This window comes from Podarcis cretensis, assembly GCF_951804945.1.
Source record: "Podarcis cretensis genome assembly, chromosome: 2".
Lineage (NCBI taxonomy): Eukaryota > Metazoa > Chordata > Lepidosauria > Squamata > Lacertidae > Podarcis > Podarcis cretensis.
The window spans coordinates 75,532,680-75,558,469 of NC_137171.1; the positions used below are offsets into that span (position 1 = coordinate 75,532,680).

General features: G+C 46.0%; 1 protein-coding gene across 3 annotated transcripts; it reads right to left on the reverse strand.

Moving 5' to 3' along the window:
- Positions 1–118: 118 nt before the first annotated feature.
- On the reverse strand, positions 119–25,709 carry GLYCTK (glycerate kinase). Of its 3 annotated transcripts, none has more exons than XM_079967235.1 (5): positions 25,154–25,709; positions 14,952–15,358; positions 13,667–13,818; positions 4,631–4,806; positions 119–2,146 (listed from the first exon to the last, which is right to left on the reverse strand). In XM_079967235.1, the coding sequence occupies exons 1-5, from the start codon at positions 25,154–25,156 to the stop codon at positions 1,241–1,243; spliced, it is 1,644 nt and encodes a 547-aa protein (XP_079823361.1). In that variant the 5' UTR covers positions 25,157–25,709; the 3' UTR covers positions 119–1,240. The 3 variants fall into 3 exon arrangements, with proteins under 3 accessions (XP_079823361.1, XP_079823363.1, XP_079823362.1); XM_079967237.1 differs by lacking the exon at positions 25,154–25,709 and adding an exon at positions 15,466–17,987; XM_079967236.1 differs by lacking the exon at positions 25,154–25,709 and having other exon boundaries at positions 14,952–17,987.
- Positions 25,710–25,790: the final 81 nt, after the last annotated feature.

The window sequence follows — 25,790 nt, forward strand, 5'->3', positions numbered from 1 at the left end:
AGAGTTTCAAAAGGCTTGTGTCTATAGTCACGAGTTGCTCAGTTGTCATGCAAAATGTGAAGACAAAAAGTCAGAGGTAATCCCTCTTATAGAAAGAAGAACTTCATAACCATGTGAGTTAATTGGCAAATATATATTTTTTATTTCATAATGGGCAGTGCATTAGACATGGGTGACTGCGAGAGAGGGAGCATGAAAGGCAGTTTTCCTGTTAAAAATAAGAAGGTATCACTTAGTAGGTGGTGTCTGGGTAGGATGTTTAGCCTACAGCAGACTTAAACAGATGTAGAATCTATAGTACAGTGGTACCTCGGGTTAAGTACTTAATTCGTTCCGGAGGTCTGTTCTTAACCTGAAACTGTTCTTAACCTGAAGCACCACTTTAGCTAATGGGGCCTCCCGCTGCTGCTGCGCCGCTGGAGCATGATTTCTGTTCTCATCCTGAAGCAAAATTCTTAACCCAAGGTACTATTTCTGGGTTAGCAGAGTCTGTAACCTGAAGCGTCTGTAACCTGAAGCGTCTGTAACCCGAGATACCACTGTACATACATGAAACAGAAGACAGATCTGATACAGTGATCCTTTTTCTGCTCCCCTCTTCTTTCAGTCGGTCTTTTTTGGAGTGGGGAGTGTTCCTAATGGAAGTACTACAGAGTTGGTGTATTTTTTTCTCCTGTTCTGGGAGCGAGTCAGGGGAATGGGAGGGCAGCTTCAAAGCCTTTCCCAACCCCAGTCCCAGAATGCTCCCTTTTTTGGCCTCTCCATCCGAGCACCGGGGACAGAAGAGAAACAGCAGCAGACCCTTCCGTGGTGGCTGGGCTGGGAGTGTGGAGTATCTGCAGAATCCTATGGCAAGGTCTCACTACTGCCAGCAACTGTGCTGCAGTGTCCTTCACTAACTGTAGCTTCTGGATCAAATGCAAGGGACGCTCCACACAGAGTGCATTTATCCAATTAAAGCATTTATCCTCTTTTAAAAAATCAATTAAAAGATACTTTTAAAAAAAACCTATCAGGAGAAAAAAAATTACGTTAGTAGTCTTAAACCAGGTGCTAATGCAACCGTAATATCCAGGATTATGATTATCTTTTGCCTTGGAAACATCTACCATGTGTCTAATTGCAACCTTTGGAACCTGACACTGACAGTCTGGGCAGCAAGGCTCCCTGTTTCATGCAGCCTAGACTTGCCCATAGTTCTTCCTTTGTAGTAAGAAGAATCTGAATGTCTGGTGCATCGCTAACCACCTCTAGCTCTGATTAAAACAGCATGAACGTCCATGACATTTGTGCCTGTCAGGCCCGTCATTAAAAGGTGGCGCCCACTTTGGAACTTGGTGAAGAATGTGTATGAATCATTATTGCTCAGAAAAGTTTCCACGTCAAAGCCTTCCTGCTCAGCCTCACGCACCAGCTCCTGGCTGCTGAAGGCCCCGGCAGCCTCTGTCGGCCCATCTTGCCCGTCAGTTCCGCCACTCAGGAACACGATGTCGTATTTCTCCAGAAAGCTGCCGGCGTCTGTGGACTTGGCTCTGTGCAGCTCCAAAGCCACTCGCAGAGCCAGCTCTTGGTTCCGTCCCCCCTTCCCACTTCCTCGAAGCTGCACGGTGGTTTCTCCCCCAGCCAGAAGGCAAATGGGTCTTCCTGCTTGGGATTCTTGCAAAGCTTGCAAAGCGTCCGTACAATTCAAGCCTGGGATCGCCAGCTGTGCTTCCAGGCTGGAGAGTGCTTCTTCCATCTTGTCTTTCAAAAGGTCGGTCCGGGCACCTCTCACAGTGCTCAGGCAAATGAGCTGAATCAACAGGCTGTAGAGACGAGCCACTGTGCCAACCTGTCCACACACTGCATCAGTCAGAACCAGGGTCAAGTAACCCAGCTCCTCTGCCTGGCACCGGGCTTCCTCCAAAGCTAACCTGTTCGAGCCAATGACAACGTTGAAGACGTGGGAATAGTCTTTGGGAGTGTTATGCCCCATGGCAGAGCCAGACAGCACGGTCTGCACCGACTGCGGCAAGGTGTCCAGCATATTGTATCTGGTCAAAATGTGAAAACAGTCCTGGGCGCTGTGGGAACTGGCAACAGTGGGGCCGCTTGCAATGATGTCCAAAGGATCCCCAGTGACATCAGAGAGGATGAGGCTCAATACCTAGAAGCAAGAAGGGCAGGAATGGCTCATTAACATTCCACTGTGTCTGCTATGAATTTGAGTCTTAACTGCAAGAGGAGGAGGAGGAGGGTGTGATCCTCCATGCATGCTGATCACACGGGGACTGCAAGATCGTGCGATGACTTGCAAAGGGTGAAATAGCCCACAGAGGGGGCTTCCCATCCCCTAACACTTCAGAAGCAACTGGTTTCAAAGCAGGCACTTTATAGATTCAGCTGTAAGTCAAAGAGCCTGCAATCCTAACCAAACGGCGTAGGAAGTCAACCCTGCTGAACTCCATAGGATTTATGCTGAGGATTAGGGCTGCAATGTTTAAATAGATTCATGCGTATTTATAAAAACCGCAAATAGCAAGCACCATCTTTGAAACAAGGCATTTCTCCCTTTAGAGGGAATGCTTCTGAGGTGACGCCTGCTGCAGCACGTGCGCATTGCCTAAATACAAAGTATACTTGAGAGCTGTGCGCAGATGAACGTAATAGATTCATTTGGCGTTTCTCAACCTGGAGGCCACAGCACTGTTTCAGGTGGGCTGCCCTGTCCCCTCCCAGGAAGTTGGAGGCACTGCCATGAGCTGGCTGCCTTTCTCCGCTTACCACTGCAGCTGCACCAAGGGAGGGGGGGCGAGGGGAAGCAAATGGCTGGAGCTACGTTATCATCAAGCATCCTTACTGACCAAGGAGCAGCCAGCAGCCTCTTTCTCCTCCTCCTGGCCCAGGTGGAAGACAGATATTGCCAGCAGCTGCTGCTCCAGTCCAGCAGTCATTATGGAGTGGGACAAGCTGCTTTTTTACCATCACCCTTGGCTAGCATGCTGCTCCTGCAGGACTGCTTGCCCCCCAGGACTTCATTCTCCAAGGGAGCTGGACCCAAAGGCAATGCCTTTTGAATCCCACTGTTGCTGCTGTAGGAGGAAGTGTTTAACAGTGTTGGTATCAAGGCATAGGCTGTGCAGGTACCAGCAGTGGCAGTGAGTCCTGCAGAAGCAGGCATCACAGCAGCAGAGGGTGAGGGGGGGAAAGGAGGCAGTGAGAAAGCTAGATGAGGAGAAGGGCTTCTCGGTATGTAGAAAGACTCTTGATCAGGGTTCATCCTATTAAAACAAATGTCTACAATCATTCACATTCATTTATCCTGCATGTCTTCTGCAAAAATTGGAAGTGAATGACCCAGCCATGTCTTTAAACATTGCACGGAATACATCAGCCGTGCCACTGGTGAGCAACTGTATTTGAAAATGACTCCAAGAGTAGCAATCTCTTTCCCACCACTCAGACAGAATTGATTTCTGCCCTTCACTTTTCTTTGAGAAACAGCTGACCCTTCCCAGTCCATGATTAAAAAAACATATATTAATGTATAAGACTTCTGGAGTTGTTAAATATTAAAAGTATTCTACCTTCCCTGCCTCTTACCCCCAACCAACTATGTGCAAATTGTGTGAAATGTGAATTAAGAACTAGGCATATATCTAATTAATTCGCATAATCCACAACTGCTGTATAAATTGGGATTTTGATTGGATACTTTGGGATTTTAAGCACAGAATTCCATTATCCTGCTAAAGTGGTCTGTTCAATAAAGAGACCCTAATCTATTGCTTCTTTTGCATTCATTCATTTAAAAAAGAAACTTCAGAGCTCTCATGGTTAGGCAAAGGCAGTGTAAAAAAATATGGAAGAATCCTCTGGTAATGGCTTCAGAGCTTTTTTAAAAAAAGGTTTCACCAAGGTTGGGCTTCTACTAATTTCCAGAGGGGCACATTTTTTAGGGATTGGGAGACAACATGGTACACTCTAATTGCTGCTGGACTACATCTCCCATCACCCCTGACCTTAGGCCATGAGGACTTCAACTGATTGGAAGTTGGGAGTCCAGCAACGTCTGAAAGGCACCACGTTAGCTTGTCCTACTTTAGTGGCTTTTAAATACCCTGTTGCCTTTCCATTTCCCCACCATCCTCCTTCCTTTCCAAGCTCAGCCTCACTCTTGCACAAAGGGAAAGGGAAAAAAACAAGAAAAGAAAAGCAGACATATTTTAAAAAGACTTCCTCTCCAATTTGTGTGTGTGATTACATAGTTCATTCTGGGCGTGTTATTTGGGGTTTACCACTTCACTGTCCCCACAGTCCTGAGCGCAATCCGGAAGCAGATCTCTCATGTGTGCTAAGCAGACAGATGTTGGTCATCTTTCAAGGTCAGTAGCCCACCATTCCTCAGATGCTTTCTGACTACCTGCCATCTTCTCTTCAGCTTCACTGAAACTGAGCTGGCCAAGTTTATGCTCACTGATGTTAAGGAGGGCAAAACAGCAACATTAACAGCAAACAAACAACTTGCCCACTCCTTCTGCACTTCAAGTCTATCCATGCCACCCACATCTGACCTAGAGTTACAAAAGATGCTCCTTTCTAAATGTTCCACAGAGTTTCTGGGCAAAGTCAGACAGCATCTCATACCCACCTGGGCAGGATAGGCAGCCCGTGCCAACCCCCCACCTTTCAACAAGGAGAGGGCCTTTCGGATGGTGTTCAGCTCGTGAATGGTAGCTCCCCTTGAAGCAAGTAACCTGGTGATGGTTTCCTTCTCTTCCAGGGTGACTGGCGGGATGGGTGCAGGTAAAAGTGCCGACCCTCCTCCTAAAATGCAGGAGAACTTCACAGTACATTTTTACACAGCGGGGCTCCTTCTCATGACCACATACAGAGCAGCCCTGTATCAGAAAGAGAGCAATGGGAGACATTTTGCAGGCAGCTTTCCCCTTTCCCTTGCACTGGAAGCACATTTTTTCCCTAATTCTTTTTCAGCTGCACGCATAGCTTATTGGAATGACAACTGGGAGTGCTTTTTACCAAGTGGCTGAAGCCGAGATTCGCATAAAGACTCCTGAATGCATTAGTCCTCCTTCTCGAACATACATCACTGTTCCATCAACGACTCAGTACAGTTCTGAACCTGTAAAATCACAGCATAAGTAACTCCAGCAACTAATGGAGAAAACTGTAAAAGACTGGACAGGCTCTTTGTCCTTCAGCTGATATCAAAGGAAGGTGTTTAAATATGAACGTCAGGACAATCAGTTTTGTAATGTGTAAGAAAGGAAAGGGTTTGGGAAATGATGGCGGTAGCAATACAGTCTGAAGGACAGAGGGATCGCTATGGTGAGTGGTGATTGACAGGAATCTGCAGAAAGATTGTCTGGGGGGAACAGGAGTGCGCAGCGGGGGAGAAACAGGAAAGGAAAGATGAGAAAGTGAATGAGAAACAAAATTGCTGCTTTCAGGGATAAGGAACAAGGAGGCAGAGGCTGAAAGTGAATGGGAAAAGAGAAAGGAGGGAGATATAGCAACACTGGTATAACAAAGGTGGGGGGGGGAGGCGGGAATGAGAGAAGAAGTCAAGGTTCAAAAAGAGAAAACAAAAAAGGTGGTGGATGATACAGGTCATTGCGAAGAGGAGTCTTCCAGTGAGACAAACGGGAACCTTCATTCAAAAGTGTGATGGAAAGAAATCTAACATTTGTAACACCACCAGAAAAAAGATGAGCCTTCTCCACGTATTCTTAGAGGCCTCTTTGGATAGCTTAACTCACTGCTGACCTGGAATCTGTAGAGGACCTTCCAATGCATAGGCCACCATCTCCTGCCACTCAGCCAAAATATGGGCCAAAAATATGTGGCTGGAGGAGGGAGGTGGGGGGAGAGACTGAGGAGGACAGCTGGAAGGCAAAAGGATTTGGGGTGTCCTAGGTCCCAGAGATGATAAGGCATGTCTTTGGATTTGGGTTTTTTTGTGTGTGGGGGAGGAGATGCAAAGCTGTTTTAAAGAAGCTGAACTGACCGTCTTTGAGGGAACTGGTTTGCTAAATGAGCGGTGAGAACATTTGCACAAACATATTGGTAAAAAGGATGGCGGGAGTGCCCACATCTCTGACCTCCTTTGTAGCCACGAGCAGGGCTCATTTCCTCTGTTGCCACCTTTCCATTTCTGTCTCTGTAAGTCAGGTGGAACTAAACTGTGGCCCTCCAGACGTTGTTGGACTCCAACCCTGAGCAACATCTGGAAGGCCAAAAGTTAGCCACCCATGAGGCAAACCAAGGCAGCCAAGCACCACCACCTGCTGACAATTCTTCAGTACCACCAGCTCCATGTGATCAGACGAGGATGGAGGAGGCCAGCTCAGCTATGAAGCTCAATGGGGGGACTTGGGCTAGTCACTCCCTCACCCTAACCTGTTGCGAGGATAAATGCCAGTGGGGAAGAATGATGTCTGCTCCCCTCAGCTTCTTGGAGGAGAGGTAGGATATAAACGCTATCAAGCAAGCAAGCCGCACCAGATACCATTTTCTCCATGTCCCAGTAGATAGGAGGGAGCCCTGCTCTACATATGTGTGGTTGCATGTTATTCTTGCCCCTTGCTTCTCTTTCAAGCCAGACCAAACCTAGTTCAGGAAAGACTTGAGAAAAGAAGAAGTATCCCAGACAAGGTTGTCAAACGTAAGGCCTGGGGGCTTTATTAGACTTCTTGTGGTCTTCAGCGTGGCCTGCGGCATCCCTACCACACTCCACACAAATTATTCATCCAAGACTCTGGGGCTAGGGAGCAACACTCCTGCCAGGGCAAGTGCCTGTTACCATATGTGCTTTGCATCAGCCCATTCCACTATTCCCTTTAAATTAGCAGCTCAGGTGTCAGGGAGGGTGACGTGTACAGGAGAGTGCACACGCATGAAGCAGAACCGAGTGCAGAACGGACAGCTTGCTGGCATTTGCAGCTGAGAAGCAAGGGTGCGGAATAGGCAGCAGAGAAATTTGCCGAGAAGGAGTCGGGTGACAACAGGGATATTTAGACAGGCAAGGTGGCAGGGGGGTGGGTCTTGGAAAAGGGTTGCTGGGTGCTGAAGTCTGGTTTAAGGAATTCCAACTGGGGGCAGTGCTTGCAAAGAGATTTTGTTATGCAAGATGGAGTCGGAAGGAAACTGGTGCTAGACGGCAGACAGTATTTTTAGAAGTTAACCAGCAGACCTGCTACTCCCCGTGCATTAGAGTAGGGGACTTTTCAGTGGATGGTTATGGCTCCTGGGAACCTGTCGGAGGGTAGAGAGCTTTGCCCTGTAATCTGCTTGAATTTGCCACCCCTGATTTACAGAAGGAAGCAGTTTGCCAGGAAAGAACAAGCAAAAGTAACACTATCGCCACGCAGAGCAATCTTCGTTGTTTTATTGACCTCGTTCATAGCGAAGAGTGCTTAAAAAACAGCACCAGGCTATGCAAAATAGAGAAAGGAAGTGAACTGCAGATAAAAGCTTGTGGCAAGTGACACAAGGGGATGGGAAAGGGAGGAAAGAAAAATAGCTCAAGCACCAGACGTATTTGCAGCCCGTGTGACGGATGTGCGATCACAACTAACAGGACAACCACAGAGAGATATGATCAAGAGGATTGTGAAAAGAGTAGAGGGCAATCTTGTACCAGAGGCAGCTCAAAAAGCTACCATTAAATGATAAATGCTCTGAGATTTGAGACACAACATCTGGCAAATATGACAAACCAGAGAAACAACTAAGTAGGCATGACATTTCTTCAGTCACCAGCAATCCAGTCAAGAGTAGCCAGAGAAGGGAGTGTTCTCTTAAATGGGAGTTTTTGAACCAGCTTCCAAAAACACAGAGCTGGCTACAGTAGGCTTTGAGGGTCTAGAACACTTGCCAATAGAAAGGTAGCCAAAGGGCAAGGAGATTCCCATCATACAACACTTTCATTCAGGTAGATCCATTTTTGTTTTGTTTTTTTAAATAATTTTTTATTAAGATTTTAAAGGTTACAGAAAAAAAAGAGTAAAAAGAGAACAATCGAAGAAGAAAAAAGAAAGAAAAAAAACAGTACATATACAAAAAAGACATCATAAAAAAACCGAAAAAAGAAATAAAAAGAAATAAAGAAATAAAAAACAAGTGAAACCTTTAACTCACTTACTTACATTCACTTATTTCCTTGACTTCCTCACGCCTCCCATTTTTGTATTCTAATTCAATTAGATATTCCAGCAAATTCTTCCAACTTTGTTTTAATCCCAATAATTTATCTTAGCATACTATAATTCCCCTCTTTATATTCTAATTCATATAAATATTTCAACAAATCCTTCATCTTATTTTTATCCTTATATCTTATCTTATTATACTATAATTTTCCATTCTTTCTTTCACCAAATAACCATCCACTTTTACTTTATCCAATCTTAACTCTCATCAAAACTTATATATCTGTACTTATTCTTATGACGCTTCCCCTAGGGTCAAAAAAGATTCCATTCCACGATTTTCCCATCTCTCATTAAAAAAACAAGAAACAAATTATATTATATACACTTTAAATTCCCAATTTTCTTCCACCAGATCCCCTCCCCGGTTTCGGGCCCTAGCAAAAGTCCATCAATCTCGGAAAACCATCAACCCAGAGATCTTAAATCCGAGGCTCTTAAGTCTCTTTCATGTCCCCTCTGCCGGTCTTTTTGATAGTCTTTGGTGTTGAAAACCAGATCTCGGGGAAGCTCCAACCCAACGGTAATCATATTCCTTCCTGCCAAACTTCCATAGTTAAAAATAGGGCCTATAGGATATTCCAAATCTTGTTTCACACTCCTTTCAAATCCAAAGGCCCCCGAAACTCCAACCTCCACCTGGCTCAGATTTGTAATCCAAAGGTCATCTGATCTCCACATAGGGTGATCTCTCCATCTTTCATTTTCCAGACCAAGCCAGGCTTCCATCTCCAAAAATTTGCTTCTCCTTGTTGCCATCATGTAAGGCCTCAAATTGTAGTCCACCATTTGCCTCTGTAGGGTTACGGCTCCCCCTTTCATCACTTTAATCACAACATGATTCTCCTTCTCAAATTTTTCAATTTGTTCAGTTGGAAGAGGTTCCTGTGCAGAGTTCTTATCGACTTCTTTACTGATACCCACTTTTGTTCCCAAAATTACAACATTAGTAGCCATAACATTTATCTGGTCTTGCAGCTTTCCCAAGAGATAAAATGTCCTGTTCAGTTCACACTCAATTTCCTTCCCGACTGCCATCCTAAAACAGTCCAAGGTCAAAAACTGATTTCTCAAGGCTTTTATCTTTAACAGCAATTTCCCAGCTGCTCCTTACGACAATATCCCAAAGCTCCCTCTAGAGGGATTCAAGTTCCTTTTCACTCCTTCCAGCACAGACCCAAAGGTCCCATACGTTAAGTTGTAACAGTTCCTTCCTTCTTTTTAAACGTAAGCTTGTAACAAAAACGGACAGTAGAAACAAAGTCCTTCTTTTGTATCTTGACAGCTAACAAATTTATCTATTCACCGTCAGCGGGCTCTCACAGACCACTCCCGGGTTTAGGGAAGTGGCGCTTCAAATCCCGAATTTTAACCTTCTCCTGCAGGCTCCCCTGCTTCAAAAAAAATAATATTGATGGTAGTTTCAATCAGTGGAATTTAAATCCTTTACATAAAACTCTCCACGACCTTAGTTAACAGGTTCTTTGCTTCAGTTTATTTACAGAAAGGGGAGGCGGACTTCCTGTTTAGACCTTCCCCGATCGGTGCCAATTTAAAAATACTTTAAAAATCCAATTTCCGTTCTACTCACGGGTTGTTGTTTGAAATCCAATTGTCCACAAGAAAAAGTCAGCGCTCTCCGGCAACGGCTACGCGGCTTCACTCAGTAAAAATAGCGGTCGATTCAAAACACCGCATCGCTCACCCCACGTCACTTTGGAACCCCCGAAAAGGGGTTTCCCTGTGGGTAGGGGGGGCGCTCCTGGTGTCAGCCGAATCCCACGTTCCCAGGCTTCATCCGCCTGGGATTTCTGAAGGATCTCTGTCTTCGCCGCGGCGGCACAACCCGAATTCCACGGAGAGGGTTCCTCTCAGTCAGAGGAACGCCGCCATTGCCGATGGCGCTAACCCGGAAGTCCCAGGTAGATCCATTTTTGGAGGGCAGAATCCTCTCTCCCAAGCATGGCAGATTGCTTGTACACTGTGAAATGGAGGAACCCAGCTGCCAAGGACCCACAGTGGATAATGAAGAATTTAGCTCCTTGTTGAGTTGATTATGGAAACACTGAGGGGTGGTCATGGGAACATATGTATGTATGTATGTATGTATGTATGTATAAGATGCATGTATTCTCCATGGTAAGAATCAGTGGATGTTTTTGCACATGAGCAGTGAGAATATTTTGGAGGCCACATTCTCCCCACTAAGTTCCCTAATAATTGCTCTGGTTGAACCTCCACATATTAAAATATTATCAGGCGTCCAGGCCAGTATTCTTAGTTGGTGCCTCCCAGAACTGGAAGTTCTTCCTCCTGCAGGCCCACAAATCTCTGACTTAGTGTATCCATACTTTCTCTGTGTTAAGGAAATACTGGAGTTTATGTTTGGGTTGTGTGGATATCTGTGCTTTACTACTTTTTATATTGCTGAATTTTTACCTGCCCTAATCTTTAATACAGTGGTACCTCTGGTTACGAACACTTCTGGTTACGAACGCTACAGGTTATGAGCTCCGCTAACCCGGAAGTAGTTGTTCCTGGTTGCAAACTTTGCCCCAGGATGCAAAGGGAAATCATGCGCCGGAGGCACGTGCGCAGCGGGAGGCCCCATTAGCAAAAGTGTACCTACCTCAGGATAAGAACGGTCTCAGCTTAAGAACGCCCCTCCGGAATGAATTAAGTTCGTAACCAGAGGTACCACTGTAATAGCATATCATATTTCTTTTAAATAATATTTTATTGCATTTTACACAAAAAAGAACAAAAAAGCAAATTTCCACAAACATTACAAAAGAAAAAGAAAACATAGACAAAAAAAAGAAGAAGAAAAAGGGGATTTTAACATAAAAAAACTCACTTTCCAATTATAACCTTCAAAACCTTATTTTCCTTACTTCCACCCGCCTCCCGATCTTGTATTCTATGTAATAATTAGTTCAACAAGATCATTCTTTATTCATTTTGATTCTTAATCCCTCCCTTTGTGCTCTTATTTAACTCAGTCACTAGAACCCCTTCTTTTCCTGTAATAGCATATCATAGACATCAGTGCTTAAAATAAATAACTTACTGCACTAGTATCAAGTATGTACAGCTATACAAATTTAGTTGAAATGCATTCTGAATGATGCACAGATAAATTGCTTCTTGTTCTATCCTTCTTTTGCCCCTGCTCATCCATTTCTGTACCAGCTTTGCATTACCACAAATTTGGCATCCATAATGGTGGCAGACACAGTAGGTGTAGGTCTACACTCTGAAAACGTTCATACGGGGAAAGCAGGTATAGCAGTTCTTCTGAGCCATATAAGATTTTAAAGGTCAAAACTAGCTCTTTGAATTGCACCCAGAAAAAACAACAACAACCTGGCAGTCAGTGCAGTTGAACCAGAATCAGTGCAATATATTCATGTCCTCCTAGTTACCAATTTCGCTGCTGCATTCTGCACTAGCTGTAGCTTCTGGACCATCTTCAAAGGCAGCTCTGTGTACAGTGCACTGCAGTATTTGAACCTGGAGGTTATCAGAGCATACACAGCATAAGCCAGGCTACGCTCACTCACGTAGTGTCACAGCTGGGCTACCAGCCACAGCTAACAGAAGTTGCTCCACACGACTAAGGCCAATTGTCCCTCCAATGACAGTGCTGGTTCCAAAAATATCTCAGGACTGCACATCTGTTCCTTTAAGGGAGATGTAACCTCATAAACAACTGGATGCATTCCACTCATCGAGACAGAGGAAGTGTCCACTAACAAACTTATCTGGATTGAGCTTCGGTTTGCTGGCTCTCATCGAGTCTATTACCAAGACCAGCACATCCACTGCCACACCTACCGGGGTGGGGTGGGGAGCAGAATTGCATGTCATCAGCATGGGGACAACAGCATGGGGGGGGGGAATAAAAGCAAACCATGTAAAACTCACATCGGAGGCTTCATGGGTCTGAAAAACATCCCCCAAGCACCAATTCCTGAAGCTGGCCATCCAAGCAGCTCCCCTGGCTTCCAACTCAGAGACACTAAGGAAGCCATAGTTAATGGAATCGAAAACTGTCAGGAAATCAAGGAGTTGACATGGACACACTCCCCCCGCCTCCCTCCCAAATGTAGGGGAACTTACAGGCAACCAAGGCAGTTTCAGTGCCAAAACCAAGCCTGAACCTTGTATGAAACTGACCTTGTATGAAACCAGTGTCATCCAAGATATGACTGAAGTGCCAAGCACAAATTCTTAGGCCAGCTTCCATCTACAGGGCGGTAACACAATCTGTGGGTGAATCACAGAATTGCAGAGTTGGAAGGGACCCCGAGGGTCATCTACTCCAACCCTCTGCAATGCAGGAATCCTGCCCACAGCCATCCCTGTTTGGGCTCAAACCACCAACCTTCTGGTTAACAGCCAGACCCACTGACCCACTGCACCACACTCAGCATGCAGCAAGACAACAATCCATATAATATTGAAAAGCTAGTGTCTTCCTGTTCTGATATCACCTAAGCTCCTTGTCAAAAGGCAAGTTGCATGACAGCACACCAAATGCAAATAAAAATAGAGAATATTTCATTTTCTTCTTAACTCATTCAGAGCAGCTTCCAGACAACTTTCTTTAACCCTGCTCTATGTAGGCTCTGTGCCCCCTGCCAATTCCACAGCACTTTAGAAGAGCATTGCTTTTGCGTTTTCTGGTTCAGGGCTGCCATCTCCTGGAGAAAGCGTACCTTGCCACCTCAAAGTGCATGCGAGTGTTGTGAGAAACAGAGGCAAGAGTGGTGCTTTGAGAGAGCCAGGAAACATCAGTGCAAGAACAGAGATCTAACGCAGAGATTAATCGCCAAGTGAGACCACAGTTCTCAAACTACTTAACAAGAAAGGTGAGGCAGGAAGACTGAAACAGAGAAAGAAAGAGAACAACTGATGAAGATCACATAGCAAAATCTATTTCAGCAGAGTAATTTATTGATGCAGAGAACTCAAAACTAAATGTTAGCATTCCACATTACACTTTTGTCCACTCCAGCAGGCACCATCAGGATTCCGAAAATGCAGCTTTCCTTGAGATGGAGAAACAGAGGCAGATGGCAGACAGGACTACCTGGGTCAACAGTGACACTGTTTCCAAAGCAAGCAGATAGAAAGAGGAGAGGAAAATGCAATTATCCTGCTTCTAGAAGAGCACATTTGAACACACAAGCTACGAAGCTGTCAGCAGCGTGGGAGTCACACTGGGGAACAACTCTGAGCCACTTTACGCTCCAGTTCTGCTTTCTTTGCACAGACAAATTGACCTAGTTTGTTAGGTAAGCTTGTGCAGTGGCTTCTTCCCTTCACAAGTGGGAGGAGAAAATATATATAAATCAGATCAGAAAAAGGGGAAAAGAACGGTAAGGAAGCTAATGGAGGACAGGCTCTCTCTGTAAAACCCAAGTCCCTGTCCTGGAATCCCAAGGCATTACCTGAGATCAGCACCAGGAGAAGGTCCCCAGCTGTCAGGCCCTCGGCCAAATCCCGGATATCGTTGGCTGCCTTCAGAGCTGCTCTGTCAGGAAGGTTGTGCTTAGCTCCTTCCATAACTTGGATGCAGCTCTGGGGCTTCAGCAGCATTGCCCTGTAGGGGTTAACATAAGATGAACAGGTTATTTTCTGGAACATGCTCGGCCTACCATTGAAAACCCCTGCAAATGAAGAGCTATAGGTCAGTTCCTTCTGAATGACTGTGAGATGCCATCATTTTAATACATCCATTGCCCAGTAGGCTGACAGTTGCTCGCCTCTGAGGCCTGACAGTGTCATACCCTCAAGAGCTAGGGGGTCCTAATGAATGAAATTACAGCCTGATTCCAGCTGAACAACCAACCAGGGTGATCAAAAGCAGGCCAAACATCATCACTGCCAGACCTAAGATATCCATGCACATGCGACAAAAAAGCAACAGAGGGCAGTATCCACCAAAACAGGTCTGCTGGCGCAAGCACTTTTAAACGCTCAATCAAAATTGCTCTCCCTCTCCTTTTGAGCACCCCTAAATATGTCCTGGGGGTTCTCCAACTCTCTAGATTTAGGGGGCACATAGGGAAAGGGGGGACTTCTATTGTGCAGCCCAAAGTGCTTGCATTAATGGGGTTGTGAAGCTGGAGAGGCTGCTATTCAGGCATAACAATCCATTCTGCAGGGGCAAATGATCCCACAGCATTTCAGCTAAATGTGGCTGCTGTCTTGGATCTATCACAGATCATGGATCTATCACAGATCTAGTTTCCCTAGGAAATACAGTACTCTAGGAAGCCCTAAGTAGCAAAACTGTAACACATCCCAAAAAACAACAACAGCCCTTTGACAGCAAAACTAGGTAGGAGTTTAAAGTGGTTAGTCCACAGTAAGAAAAAAGTCTGGAAATTTTCTCTCTAAAGGATCTACAGCACGCAACCAAAATGGTAGCACGGACTGTTGTTTCTAACAGGGACATTCCTCTACCGTCTACTGTTTGAAAAAGCCTCTGGGCCTGGGCTTACATGGCAGATACTTCTGACAGAAAAGTGAAGACCAGATTGTTCAGTACACAGCCAAGAATGAGGAAGAAGTTATGTCAAGTCAGTAAGGGAGAACCTTGAGGCTGCTCCCCCAGACCTCGTTGTGTATTTAAATCACCCTCCAACATGGCCCTGCTTCCTCACACCCCGCTCTAGGATTGTTATTATTTTAACAAAACGTGGACTAGAAATGCCCTTAACAAACCAATACCTCCTTCCTGTGTTCTGCAGAGTATCTTGGATGCCTTGAGGAACACTAATTACTCCCCGGGCGAGGTAGTCTCCAAGGATGTCCTCTGCTGCAGCTGCCATGCCCAGAACAGCCTTCCCAAAGCCGACCAGATACAGGTTCCTCCTCAGTTCAAAAGGCCGACCGTGCAACACAAGCCTCGGGCATTCGCCTGGCTCCAAAACCAGGGCCCTTTTCAGCATAGGCCCCGGCAGGACTCTGGCAACAGCGCTGCGGAATAAATGAAGCCCATGCTCCTGGAGGGCCATGTTGGGGGAAGACACCTCACGAGTAAAGCAAGCGGTGGAGCGCCGGCAAGCTCTGCCAACAACAGGCCAACCCTTAAAGAGAGAGGCCATGACCCAAGTTGTTAGCCAGCTGCAGTTTACCTGCAACAAGGGACAGGGGAAATTAATATTTTGAGCCGCACTATGAAATCAGGGGGCGAGAAAGAGATGGAGGACAGGTGGTGGGTTTCTCTCCACTCCTAACTTACCCATCTCACAGAAGCTCTGCATGTACTCTTGCCTCAGCCTCCACAACTGGAGTGCCTACTCACTACCCCCTGGGAAAGTCCAGAGGTCTTCTCGCCTACCCAATTTGATGGATCAAGTGAGGAAGTTAATAATTTACGGAGCAGGGCTTGCTTGAAAGTCATTTGCCTTCCATTAGGTAACTAGACAAACTAGATGAGGCAAGTTAAGCAGAACGGTATATTTAGAAAAGGACAGTATACCAAACTGCCTTCTCCCACACCAAAAGCAGAGTGGGGTAGACTGGAAGGCTACGAAGCCATTTCTCTGTGATGTTAGGATTGCAAAGTAAGAAGCTGCAGTGACAAGCTAAGGAATGGAAAGGATTGAGCTAGCCAGGGAGCTCAGTCATTGGAGAATGAGGAAAAAAGCAAGGAACTTCAATGTCCCCACCCAGTTTTGATCTGTAACCACAGCTACTCTACAGTAACATAACGCTGGGGCAGGAGGTAACTCAGCAGGGTCCAGAAGCCAAGAGTCACACATGATGGTAGAACAACGGAGTCTTCCTACAGTGAAGCAGGGGTGAGAAAACTGTGGCCCTCCAAATATTAATGGACTACAACTCCCACCGTTCTTGAGCATTGGCCATGCCAGCCGAGGCTGATGGGACTGGGAGCATGGGCAGACTTTGGTCTTTCAAATTTCAGTGGGGCCCTGTGCTAGGCCAAAATTTCATGTCCCTCTCTCTCTGCCTCTCATTCTACTCATCATAGTTGCAACGCCCTGAAGCGCTCCCAAGGCTCAGCGCCCAGTGCAATGAAACTGGTTGCACTGCCTTAAATCCGCTTCCATTGGGAGTCCAACATCAGGAGGGTGGCAGGTTGCTTGCCCCTACAGCAGGGGTCAGCAAACTTTTTCAGCAAGGGGTCGGTCCACTGTGCCTCAGACCTTGTGGGGGGCCAGACTATATTTTGGGGGGAGAAATGAATGAATTCCTACGCCCTACAAATAACCCAGAGATGCATTTTAAATAAAAGGGCACATTCTACTCATGTAAAAACACGCTGCTTCCCGGACCGTCCGCGGGCTGGATTTAGAAGGCAATTGGGCCACATCTGGCCCCCGGGCCTTAGTTTGCCTACCCATGCCCTACACTAAAGGGTGCCTTTCAGAAGCAGATGAACCGTACCTCCTCCCCTTGCCTGAGTTGTAGTTTCCTTGTCAGGAGGGAACAATAGTTTTGTGTTGCTTTTGTAGCATCCATCTGCAAATGAAGAGGTTGAACAGGTGGCAAAAAGACAGGCCCCGCTAGCTGCTAAGCAACAGAAGCCTCCAAAGGTAAGAAAAGCACTCCAGATTTCCCTCACCCAACGCTGTCTGGCAATAAATTCCAAAAACTAGATTCTGCCCCAACCCAAAAAAGAAATTCGTAAGTGCATCCAATTTTTAAAAATAGCAGCCTCCAACCTGCACTTCAGGTACCTTGTGTACAGGGCAAAAGCACTGAGATATCATCCATAGACGGATGACACCCAATTCTGTCATCAGGCAATCTAGAAGCACCAGTGACAGTTCTGAAAACCAACGTCTGGAGGTCAGGGTTGAACAGATGGTGACTAAATTGAGACAAGGCAATTACTACTTTGGTGTGGGATCCTCAGCGCTCTGAGGAGGCAAAAATGCTTCAGATAGGAAGGGGGGGGATACTGTTTACTGACTGGGCTTGCATGTGGCCATGCTTCCTGACCTGGTATACCTCCTGGAATCTCAGGTTGCCGGTTTGGCAACAAGAGATTCCATCTGATATGTCAACTGAGCCCTCTCCTAGATACAGAGGATCTTGTCTATGTCACGTGTCCCTTTGTAACCTCCAGGACGGACAAGTACAACGTGCTTCACGTGCACTGCCCTTGAAGACTGTTTAGAAATTCAATTTCTTGCACGAGTTGGGAGGGGTGTGTTCAGTCAGTGCTGCCAAGTGCACCAACTAGCTGTGTGTTCCCAAGCTATGGGAAACTGCCACACAAGGTCATACAAGGCTTTATAGGTTTAGAGCTATAAAGCCCTGTATGGTTCAGTTTCTTGGCTCCCACCAGCCACTTGGAAGTGAAATGCATGGTCTTTGAAGTCCGCCTGAAAGCAATTTGAACACAAACTGTTTTGCAAAGGGACTTCAAAGCCAATGTGTCTTAGCATCCACCAGCTGATAGGCAGCAAGACCTCACTCTGAAGTCCATTTCCAAAAGGACCTCAAAGGCAAGCCCTTTTTCAAGCTGTCACCTGTTGTCACGTGACTGAGAAGTGGGTGTTGTTCCACAGTGGATGGGGGAAGGAACGATCCTGCCAATCCCCCCCCCTCTTGCTTATACCTTTTACATCTTTTAGACTCAAGGCTAGCAAGACTCAATTAATTTCCACCAGCGCAGAGGGATGATGTGTATTCCAGCAGCATCCTGAAGGCACTGCTTTGGGTGACACAGAGCAAGTGACACAGAAGACCAGGGAGCTTTATCAATCTGCTAGGGGAGGAAAGAGGTGGGAGCAACAAGCAGAAGACAAGGTGCAAGAACAAGCAGAAGACAAGATGCAAACCTCTCAAGGTGCTGAAGGAACCAGCCTGCTTCATTTCCAAAAAGCAACCCACAAGACTTTTTACTAAGTAATGTTAGTAGAGAGGCACATGCCTGTTTTCAACCATTTTTTACTCAGAGCAGCTCACTGAAACCTAAAGACACCTAAATGAGCCATGGCCATTAATTGCAATGGGTCTGCTCCAAATAAAAGTTAGCTGAAAACAACTGGACTCTGCCCTGAGGAGCTTTTGCAAATCAACTTGCAACAGTGGAAAAGACCACAGAAGAAGGGAAGGGAAAGAACGAACAGGTGAGACAAAAGTAACAAGGGGCAAATGTCATGGAAGTCCCAGTGCATCAGCCTTGTGATAATTTTGCTCCAAACTCTGGATGTGTGTGCTGTATTAGCTGTTTAAATCTATTGTTATCAGAGTGTACGTTTGTAGTATTTAGTCAGCTGCTTTGGTCTGCAAAAGGAAAACCAGGCTATAAACATGGAAAACCCTCATTTGCTAGCAGACCGAAAACGAACACAGCTCACAGCTCCACTGACGTTTTCCCGCGGGGAAGTGAATGGCACTTTCACAGCCGCCGCCCCTTTGCTTGTGTCTGCTACCGCTATTCCCTCATGAGCAAGAAAAGGAGCCATGGCAAAACTGAATTTAAGTTGCCTTGGAGAAAGGTTTGACTTTTTGGCAACAGCTCCAGCCAGGCCAGGCTGCAAACAAAGTTTCCTTGTTTTCCTGTTCCTTCATTTCCAACTTTGAAGCCTCTATTTGGAACGTAGTCCAGAAGCCCTCATTAATCTTGGCGGAGATCTGCTGAGAATTGCTTCTTCCGTGACAGGATTGCTTGGGGATTGTGAAGGGCTTAGATTAATCTCCTTTAAATGAAAACTTCATAAGCTGCCATTAATGAATAATGGTCCTAATCTGCATATTAATTTGAATAAATCATTTTGATATGTTCTTCTGAATGTTGCTTCTGACTATGGCTTGAGCTCCACTATACAAGACTGGAGATAGTTCCTACTTCCTTATTAAATCCACTGGAGGAGGTGTAAAGAGGTGTTCAAGTTAATTACAAATCGACGTACAAGCATATATTAACCGAAATGATTCACTGTACCTGGAATTATATCTATATAATATCCATTAAATCACCAGAAAGAAACACAACATTCAATAATGAACACGAATTAGTCAACAGTATCTCCAAAATCAGTTTCTCGGCCACCAGTGCTGGTTGGAGAATTGTCTTTATCATGAGATGTCCTAGAATAACTTCTCTCAACCTGGTACCCTCCAGGTATTTTGGACAAGAATTCCCATCATCCCCACCCAGCATGCCCAATGGCCAAGGATGACGCTGGAAGGCAGCAGGCTGGGAAAGGCTGCCCCAGAATTACATTTGGCCCTCAGCTTTTGCCACTTTGGTGCAAAATGCATTTAGGCATGCTAAATTCTGAGCCCCAACTGACCAGTCACATACAAATAAGGAACCTGTCCAATGACTCAAGGGCAATAGCCTTAAATCAGGGTAGGCAAACCGGTAGCCCTCCAGTTGGTTGTGGCCCTCCCAACTATGAATTCCCCAGACAGCATGGCCAACCATTAGGCCATGCTAATGTAGTTCACCAACATCTGGAGAATCAGAGGTTTCCTCACCCTGCACTACATGTTAGTAGTTTGGGGCCCATTTGGAGACTGCTTTAGACTCCTAAATGGTGACCTTCATACAACTGGCTATTTGTACCTTTTCAAGGCAAAGCTGAGGGTGCATTGACAAGGTGTCTGATCAGACAACATCTCTCTCAGAGACTCTTGCCTCAGCACACAATCTGGCTTCCCTGAAGAGTTTAGGTGAGGTGAATGCCCATCTATGATGGCTGCTTTTTCTGTATTGGTTGCCACTTGAAGCTGTGGTAACGTCATAGTACACATATTGATCACATTACCTTTTTTAGGTGTAAGTTTACAACCATGTACATACCACAATGTAAGATGTTACAATGGACCCTAAATATAAACCTCTGAAAAATTACAGGCCCCTGAAAGCTGCCACCTGGTGATGAAAAGCAAGGAAGTCTGCAGAATTAATGTGAGGTAATGTAATCAGCATAGCTGGGCGGACTTAATTACAGGTTCACTCGCAGGGCATCAGGACCGGCAAAGGATGTAACCGATATGCAACCTTCTGTACCAAAGCTGCAACCTGAGATTCCAGGAGCTGCTGACATTGCTCCAAGGCTGTCACTCCCCCAAGCCCCAGGAGAGTGATCCACTCTTCTCTGCAAGCCACTTCTCAGCTATCCCAGTCTTGACAATCCCAAAGCCCATTTTTTACCCCTTTACACTCCTACCCAACTTGCCTGCTTGCACAGAATTCAGATCTTGGCCTGCTCCTTCGCCTGAGATCCTTCACCTCTTCTGACTCAAATATCTGGGCTCATGTCCCTTTTCCAGAAAGTTACCTCCCCCAAGCATATAAACACAGAGCTCGAGGAAACTGAAAAAGTGTTTGGTAAACTTCTCACACCCAGAAATATATTATTTCTGTTTTGTTTTTTCTTTTATGGAAAGATTTTCATGGATGTCATTTCTGCTATTATGAGGGAAACACAGGAAATGCCATGCCAGCACTGCGTACCGTGGCAATGTTCCTGATGTTATGGGGAATGAAAAGTGGCAAGTTAGAATTTGGGGTGACAAAGACAATATTCTGGGTCATCATTTCCCACGTGGCCAGATGGGAAATGCTGCTGTATGAAGTTAGAGCCAGTGTTAGAAACTGAGATATGAACTGAGATATAAACCTAGCTTATGGGCGCAACAACAGAATGCCTAGGTGTACTTTTTTATAACAAGAATACAAAGCTGAAAATGAATGAAATGCAGCTAAAATACTATGTACATTGTTCCTCAGACCTTTGGGGGGCCGGACTATATTTTTTTTTGGGGGGGGGGGGGATGAACGAATTCCTACGCCCCACAAATAACCCAGAAATGCGTTTTAAATAAAAGGACACAGTCTACTCATGTAAAAACATGCTGATTCCCGGACCGTCTGCGGGCTGGACTGAGAAGGCGATTGGGCCACATCTGGCCCCCAGGCCTTAGTTTGCCTACCCATGGTCTAGTCCTTCTCCTGCCCACCCCCCTAATATTCTTAAGAGGGTCTCTTCTCCAGTCTGTAGAGAGTACCTGAAAGTGGGGAGGCAGAAAAAAGTCCTCCTCTCCTTCCACTCTGCAGTCTTAATCTGAAATCTTAAGCACAGTACTTAAGATTTCTGTGCCCAGAGCTCAGAAACCGCTCGCGCTAATGAAATTCCCTGTCGCAAAATGCACTTAGAACTATGGGAGCTTTGAACATTGGTTAGAGTCACCTGGTTCCTACAGAACCAGAATATGGAAGCAGAGTTACTGCCTAAGTGAAAGGGATGAAACGGCTGTCTCACCAAGGAGCTAAAGCCATCATTCTGGCATGGACGCTTTTACTTCCCTTATACGTATATCTTGTTGGGAATAAGTCTTGGTTAACTCAATGGAACTTGCTTTTGAGTACGGTAGATGTATAGAAGATCGGTCTGTCAAAGTACAATCTGAGAGAAAGGCTTTGCCAACATTTCATTATGAAAAGATTAAACTTGCACAGGGCAAACTGTGCTTTTCACATGTGCCTCAACATGCTATGAAGCCTGCTTCTACAAAATCAACCGAGTCATCCTGAGGCACCTTAAAGATTAAAAAAAATATACATTTGCTAAAGTGCCCCTAGGCTTAATTTTTGGTTTTGTTTTGACAGATGAATGGAAATCACCTTCAAGAATTCATCACCATTTTTACTTCAGTTAACCAGGAAGAAGATTAAAAACAAAGCACCTGAAATACTGTAAACAGAAAACATCCCTCAGCAAGGAACTGAGAGCAAAGCAAGATAATATGGGAGCAGCCCCAAATTTACATTTTTGTGTCAGTCATATCTAAGGGGTAAGAAAAAAGTGAGTTTCAATCGCTCAGGCAGTACATAGCTGCCAATTTTTCATATACTGTATGGGTGAAGAGAGCTCAACTCTGCCAGCCATCCCCATCTCACCATACTCTTGTTTCAAGCATGGAGAAGCTTTCTGTATTCTGAGGGAGGCTGGGATAAAAGTGCCTGCAGAGATGGAACACAGAGTCACACAACAAGGACAGGGAAGAGAAGAACCTATCAGGTGGAACTGTCACTATTTTTAATTCAGTTTGGGGTGAAGCACTTTATTTTACCAACAAAGGAAGAATTATTTACCAACAAAGGAAGAATTTTCTCATTCACTTTCTTAAATGTGACTTCCCTCATTGACACAGTATCGTCTGTTCATTTAATTATACATGGGGACTTTTTCTTTTCTTGCCAATCATCCCTACACAAGCCTTGGTGTGACTAACAAAGACTGAATCACTTCTGTCCAAAGAAGAAGAATACGTTACCCAAAATATCTCCAAGCAGGATGGCGCTATCAGAATATGCATGCTAGCAACTAACAATCCCAACTGACAGCAGTCAATCAGCCTAAGTAAGCAGCCATGATGTAAACAGGACCAAATGGTCACAGCTCACAGAGAAGTGTGCAGTAAAGTGTTGTAATTTATCCGCATGTATTAACAGAAGTGGTCCTGTTCAGCCAGTCAATGGGAGGAATGCAATGCAGTACTAAGTTGGGCATGTGTGTGCAGAATGAGGTCCGCTCACGCAATGGGACTTTCCCCTCTCTCCTCCCCTGCATGCCCCCTAAACCTTTTCTGGGGGTTCCCCCAACTCTCCAGAGCAGATTTATGGGGTGCAGGGAGAGGGGGGAAATTCCAATACGTGAGCAGAGCTAACTCCTTGCGCGCAACAACTTAATTGAATCCCACCCAATCTCTCCAAGCAGGACAATCCAGAATCCCAGGTTTTATCTTATCTTTTTTTTTTTACTTTGGCAAACCCAGGGTTCCTCCAAGCATGCCGGTACCTTCTTGTTTCTTAGTGTCCCGCATTTTGGTGCCATTCTTAGTGTCCCGCATTTTGGTGCCATTTCCAGTGGCACTCAACACACTGAGTTCTTTATTAGAGGGAGCAATGATGCATACGCTCAAGACAAAAATACACTATCATTTTTTATTATTATATTAATTTCTCTACCACCCTTCATCCAAGGATCACAGGGCAGTTTGCAATATAAAAACACAAAAACACATACCATAATAACAAACAAACAAAAGCAATCTCCTTCACCCAGTTTAAAAGGCTGTAGAATGTTTAATTAGCCAAAGGCCTGGGAGAAGAGAAATGTTTTTGCCTGGCACCTTAAAAAATGCAATGAAAGCACCACAAGTGGGGAGCAACTGCAAAAAAAGGCTCATTCTCGCCTTGCCACCTTCCAAACAGCACACACGAAGACACTAATGTGACCATTCAAATGAGCAGAGGGCACATACTTGGGAAATGAATCTTTATTTCAAAAATGACATATGAAGTAGCATTGAAAATTGCAGAAATGTACAAAGACTTGGAAGTCAATCTAGTTCGGTGCTCTGCACAAAGGCAAAATCTCTCATGTTCAAAGTTGCAACTGACCAGCCAGTGTCATCCTATGAAAGCACACCCTAAGAAACCAACAAGAACAATCACACCATCAGTAGCTGCAAGACTCAGTCTCCATTATGACTCCACTTGAGCTCACCATCCCTTCCACAGCACTACTCATTTTGTATTCAATCACCTGGATTGCAGCTTGCTTTCTCTCACAGGGACATACCGGGCAGGGAACATCATGCATTAAACGTGTCAAGTGTGGGATATACAGCAGGAGGAATGTTAGCAGAAACAAAGGAAGCTGCCTTACAGGAAGTCAGACCAGGGCTACATCCAGCTCAGCATTGCATTTGCCAGAAACAGGGAACACTCAGGCCCAGGGGCCTTTCTGATCTAGCCCTTGAGACCCTTTCCAGGCAACACACACTCCCAAGCCACACCCCTCACCACCCCTCACTTTATAAAGAAATAGCCAAGAATTCCAAGATATCCATTACCTTTTATCTTTGAGGAAGGGCTGTAGCTCAGTGACTGGCACTCACAGCACTCTAGCAAAATGTGCCACTTGGTCCAAAACGGGTTGGTGACCCATGGCTTAAACCAGGGGTTGGGAACCTAAGGCCCGTGGGCTGGATGCGGCCCAATCGCCTTATCAATTCGGCCCACGTATGGTCTGGGAAGCAGCGTGTTTTTACAGGAGTAAAATTCGTCCTTTTATTTAAAATGCATATCTGGGTTATTTGTGGGGCTTGCCTGGTGTTTTTTACATGAGTAGAATGTGTGCTTTTATTTAAAATGCATCTCTGGTTATTTTTGGGGCATAGGAATTCGTTCATTAATTTTTTCAAAATATAGTCCGGCCCACCACATGGTCTGAGGGACGGTGGACTGGCCCACGGCTGAAAAATATTGCTGACCCCTCGCTTAAACTAAATGGCGTTTGCTCTTTAGGCTTTCCGACAGAAGACCTTCACCATTCTACAGGGACTTTAAACTGGGAAACAACATAAGCTTTGCCACTGAGTGAGAACCCTTTCTAATTATAATCTGAGCAGCCTCCCAAAACAGGCCTTCTGTGTGATTCTGCTGGAGGCACACTGGCATCAGGATATGACTTCATAACTGGATGTGAGCCTCCAAACGCACACCAAAAACGAACTATGGTTTTGGAGACACTTGTCTGATCTAGAACTGTGAAGGCGGGGGGGGGGGGCTCAGAAACATGGGGAAACCGCCTCTCCCATTTTCCGCATTTTCACATTTCTAGTCTGATCCTAGACAGGTCACCCTTCATACTGCCAAGAGTGCCACACGCCGCGTAGTACGCCTGGGGTTATTTTCTTTTGCAAAGCGTCTCCCGCCCTGCCTGGCGGCTGTGTGTCGAGAATCTTCTACCGCCCGATCCCAGTTCTTGATTACTAGCAAGGCAATTACTGGCAAGGCCCAGATTAAAGTGTGTACGGTGGCGGGGGGAGGGCACTGCCAGAACCTGATTCTTCCACCGACACTGCAACTCATGGGGCAGCCCCCCTTCCTCGCTTATTTTTACTTTTCTAATTTGTATGCCGCTTAGTACCATAGCCTCTCAGCGGTGTACAATGAGGGTGCATGACGAAAACCTGCTGAAATTAACAGCGCGAGCTGGTCCTCGTCTCCCGCAGCTCCCCGTTTCCCGGCTTAAGGAGGGACTCGCGAGACTTGGCTATACCTGAAGGCATCACCGCAAGGTGAGCGGGGGCGGGGCTCTACACTCAACAGGGATTGGCTGGCTGCCCACAGAGGAGAACGTTCCCGCTCGACCGTTCTATCACGCGATTGGAACTGAGCGATTGGAAAGAGGCCGCGCACGAACGAGCCCGCCTCTTCACATCTAAGGCGGCTGGAACGCCGGCTCCCACAATGCACCGCTGCCGCTCCCCCTCCCCCCTCAAGCCGCCTCTCAGAGAGACTTGCTTGTATCCCATGAGCCACTGCTCTCCCCCTTTGCCGCCGGCGCACCTGCGTCTTTAAGGGTCGCCTCCTTCCGCCTTGCTTCCCTCCGCTGCCCCACAATTCCGCGCGGCGCGCTCCCCTCCTCCCCTCTCTCCTCGCAGGGCCCCCTGGAGCCGCAAAATGGCGGACACAATGAGTAGCCTCCGCCGCTGCTGCAACTGCCGCCGCCGCCGCCGCCTCCTGCCGCCCGCAGCTTGACTCGAGCCCGCCTGAGGGCGCCG

What these genes read in the sequence shown, in the direction of transcription:
- GLYCTK (XM_079967235.1), bottom strand. An exon ending in CTGCAGAACACAGGAAGGAG is followed by an intron (nt 13,819 to 14,951) that starts GTATTGGTTTGT and finishes TAACCCCTACAG; the next exon opens with GGCAATGCTGCTGAAGCCCC. An exon ending in TCTCCTGGTGCTGATCTCAG is followed by an intron (nt 4,807 to 13,666) that starts GTAATGCCTTGG and finishes CCTGCATTTTAG; the next exon opens with GAGGAGGGTCGGCACTTTTA.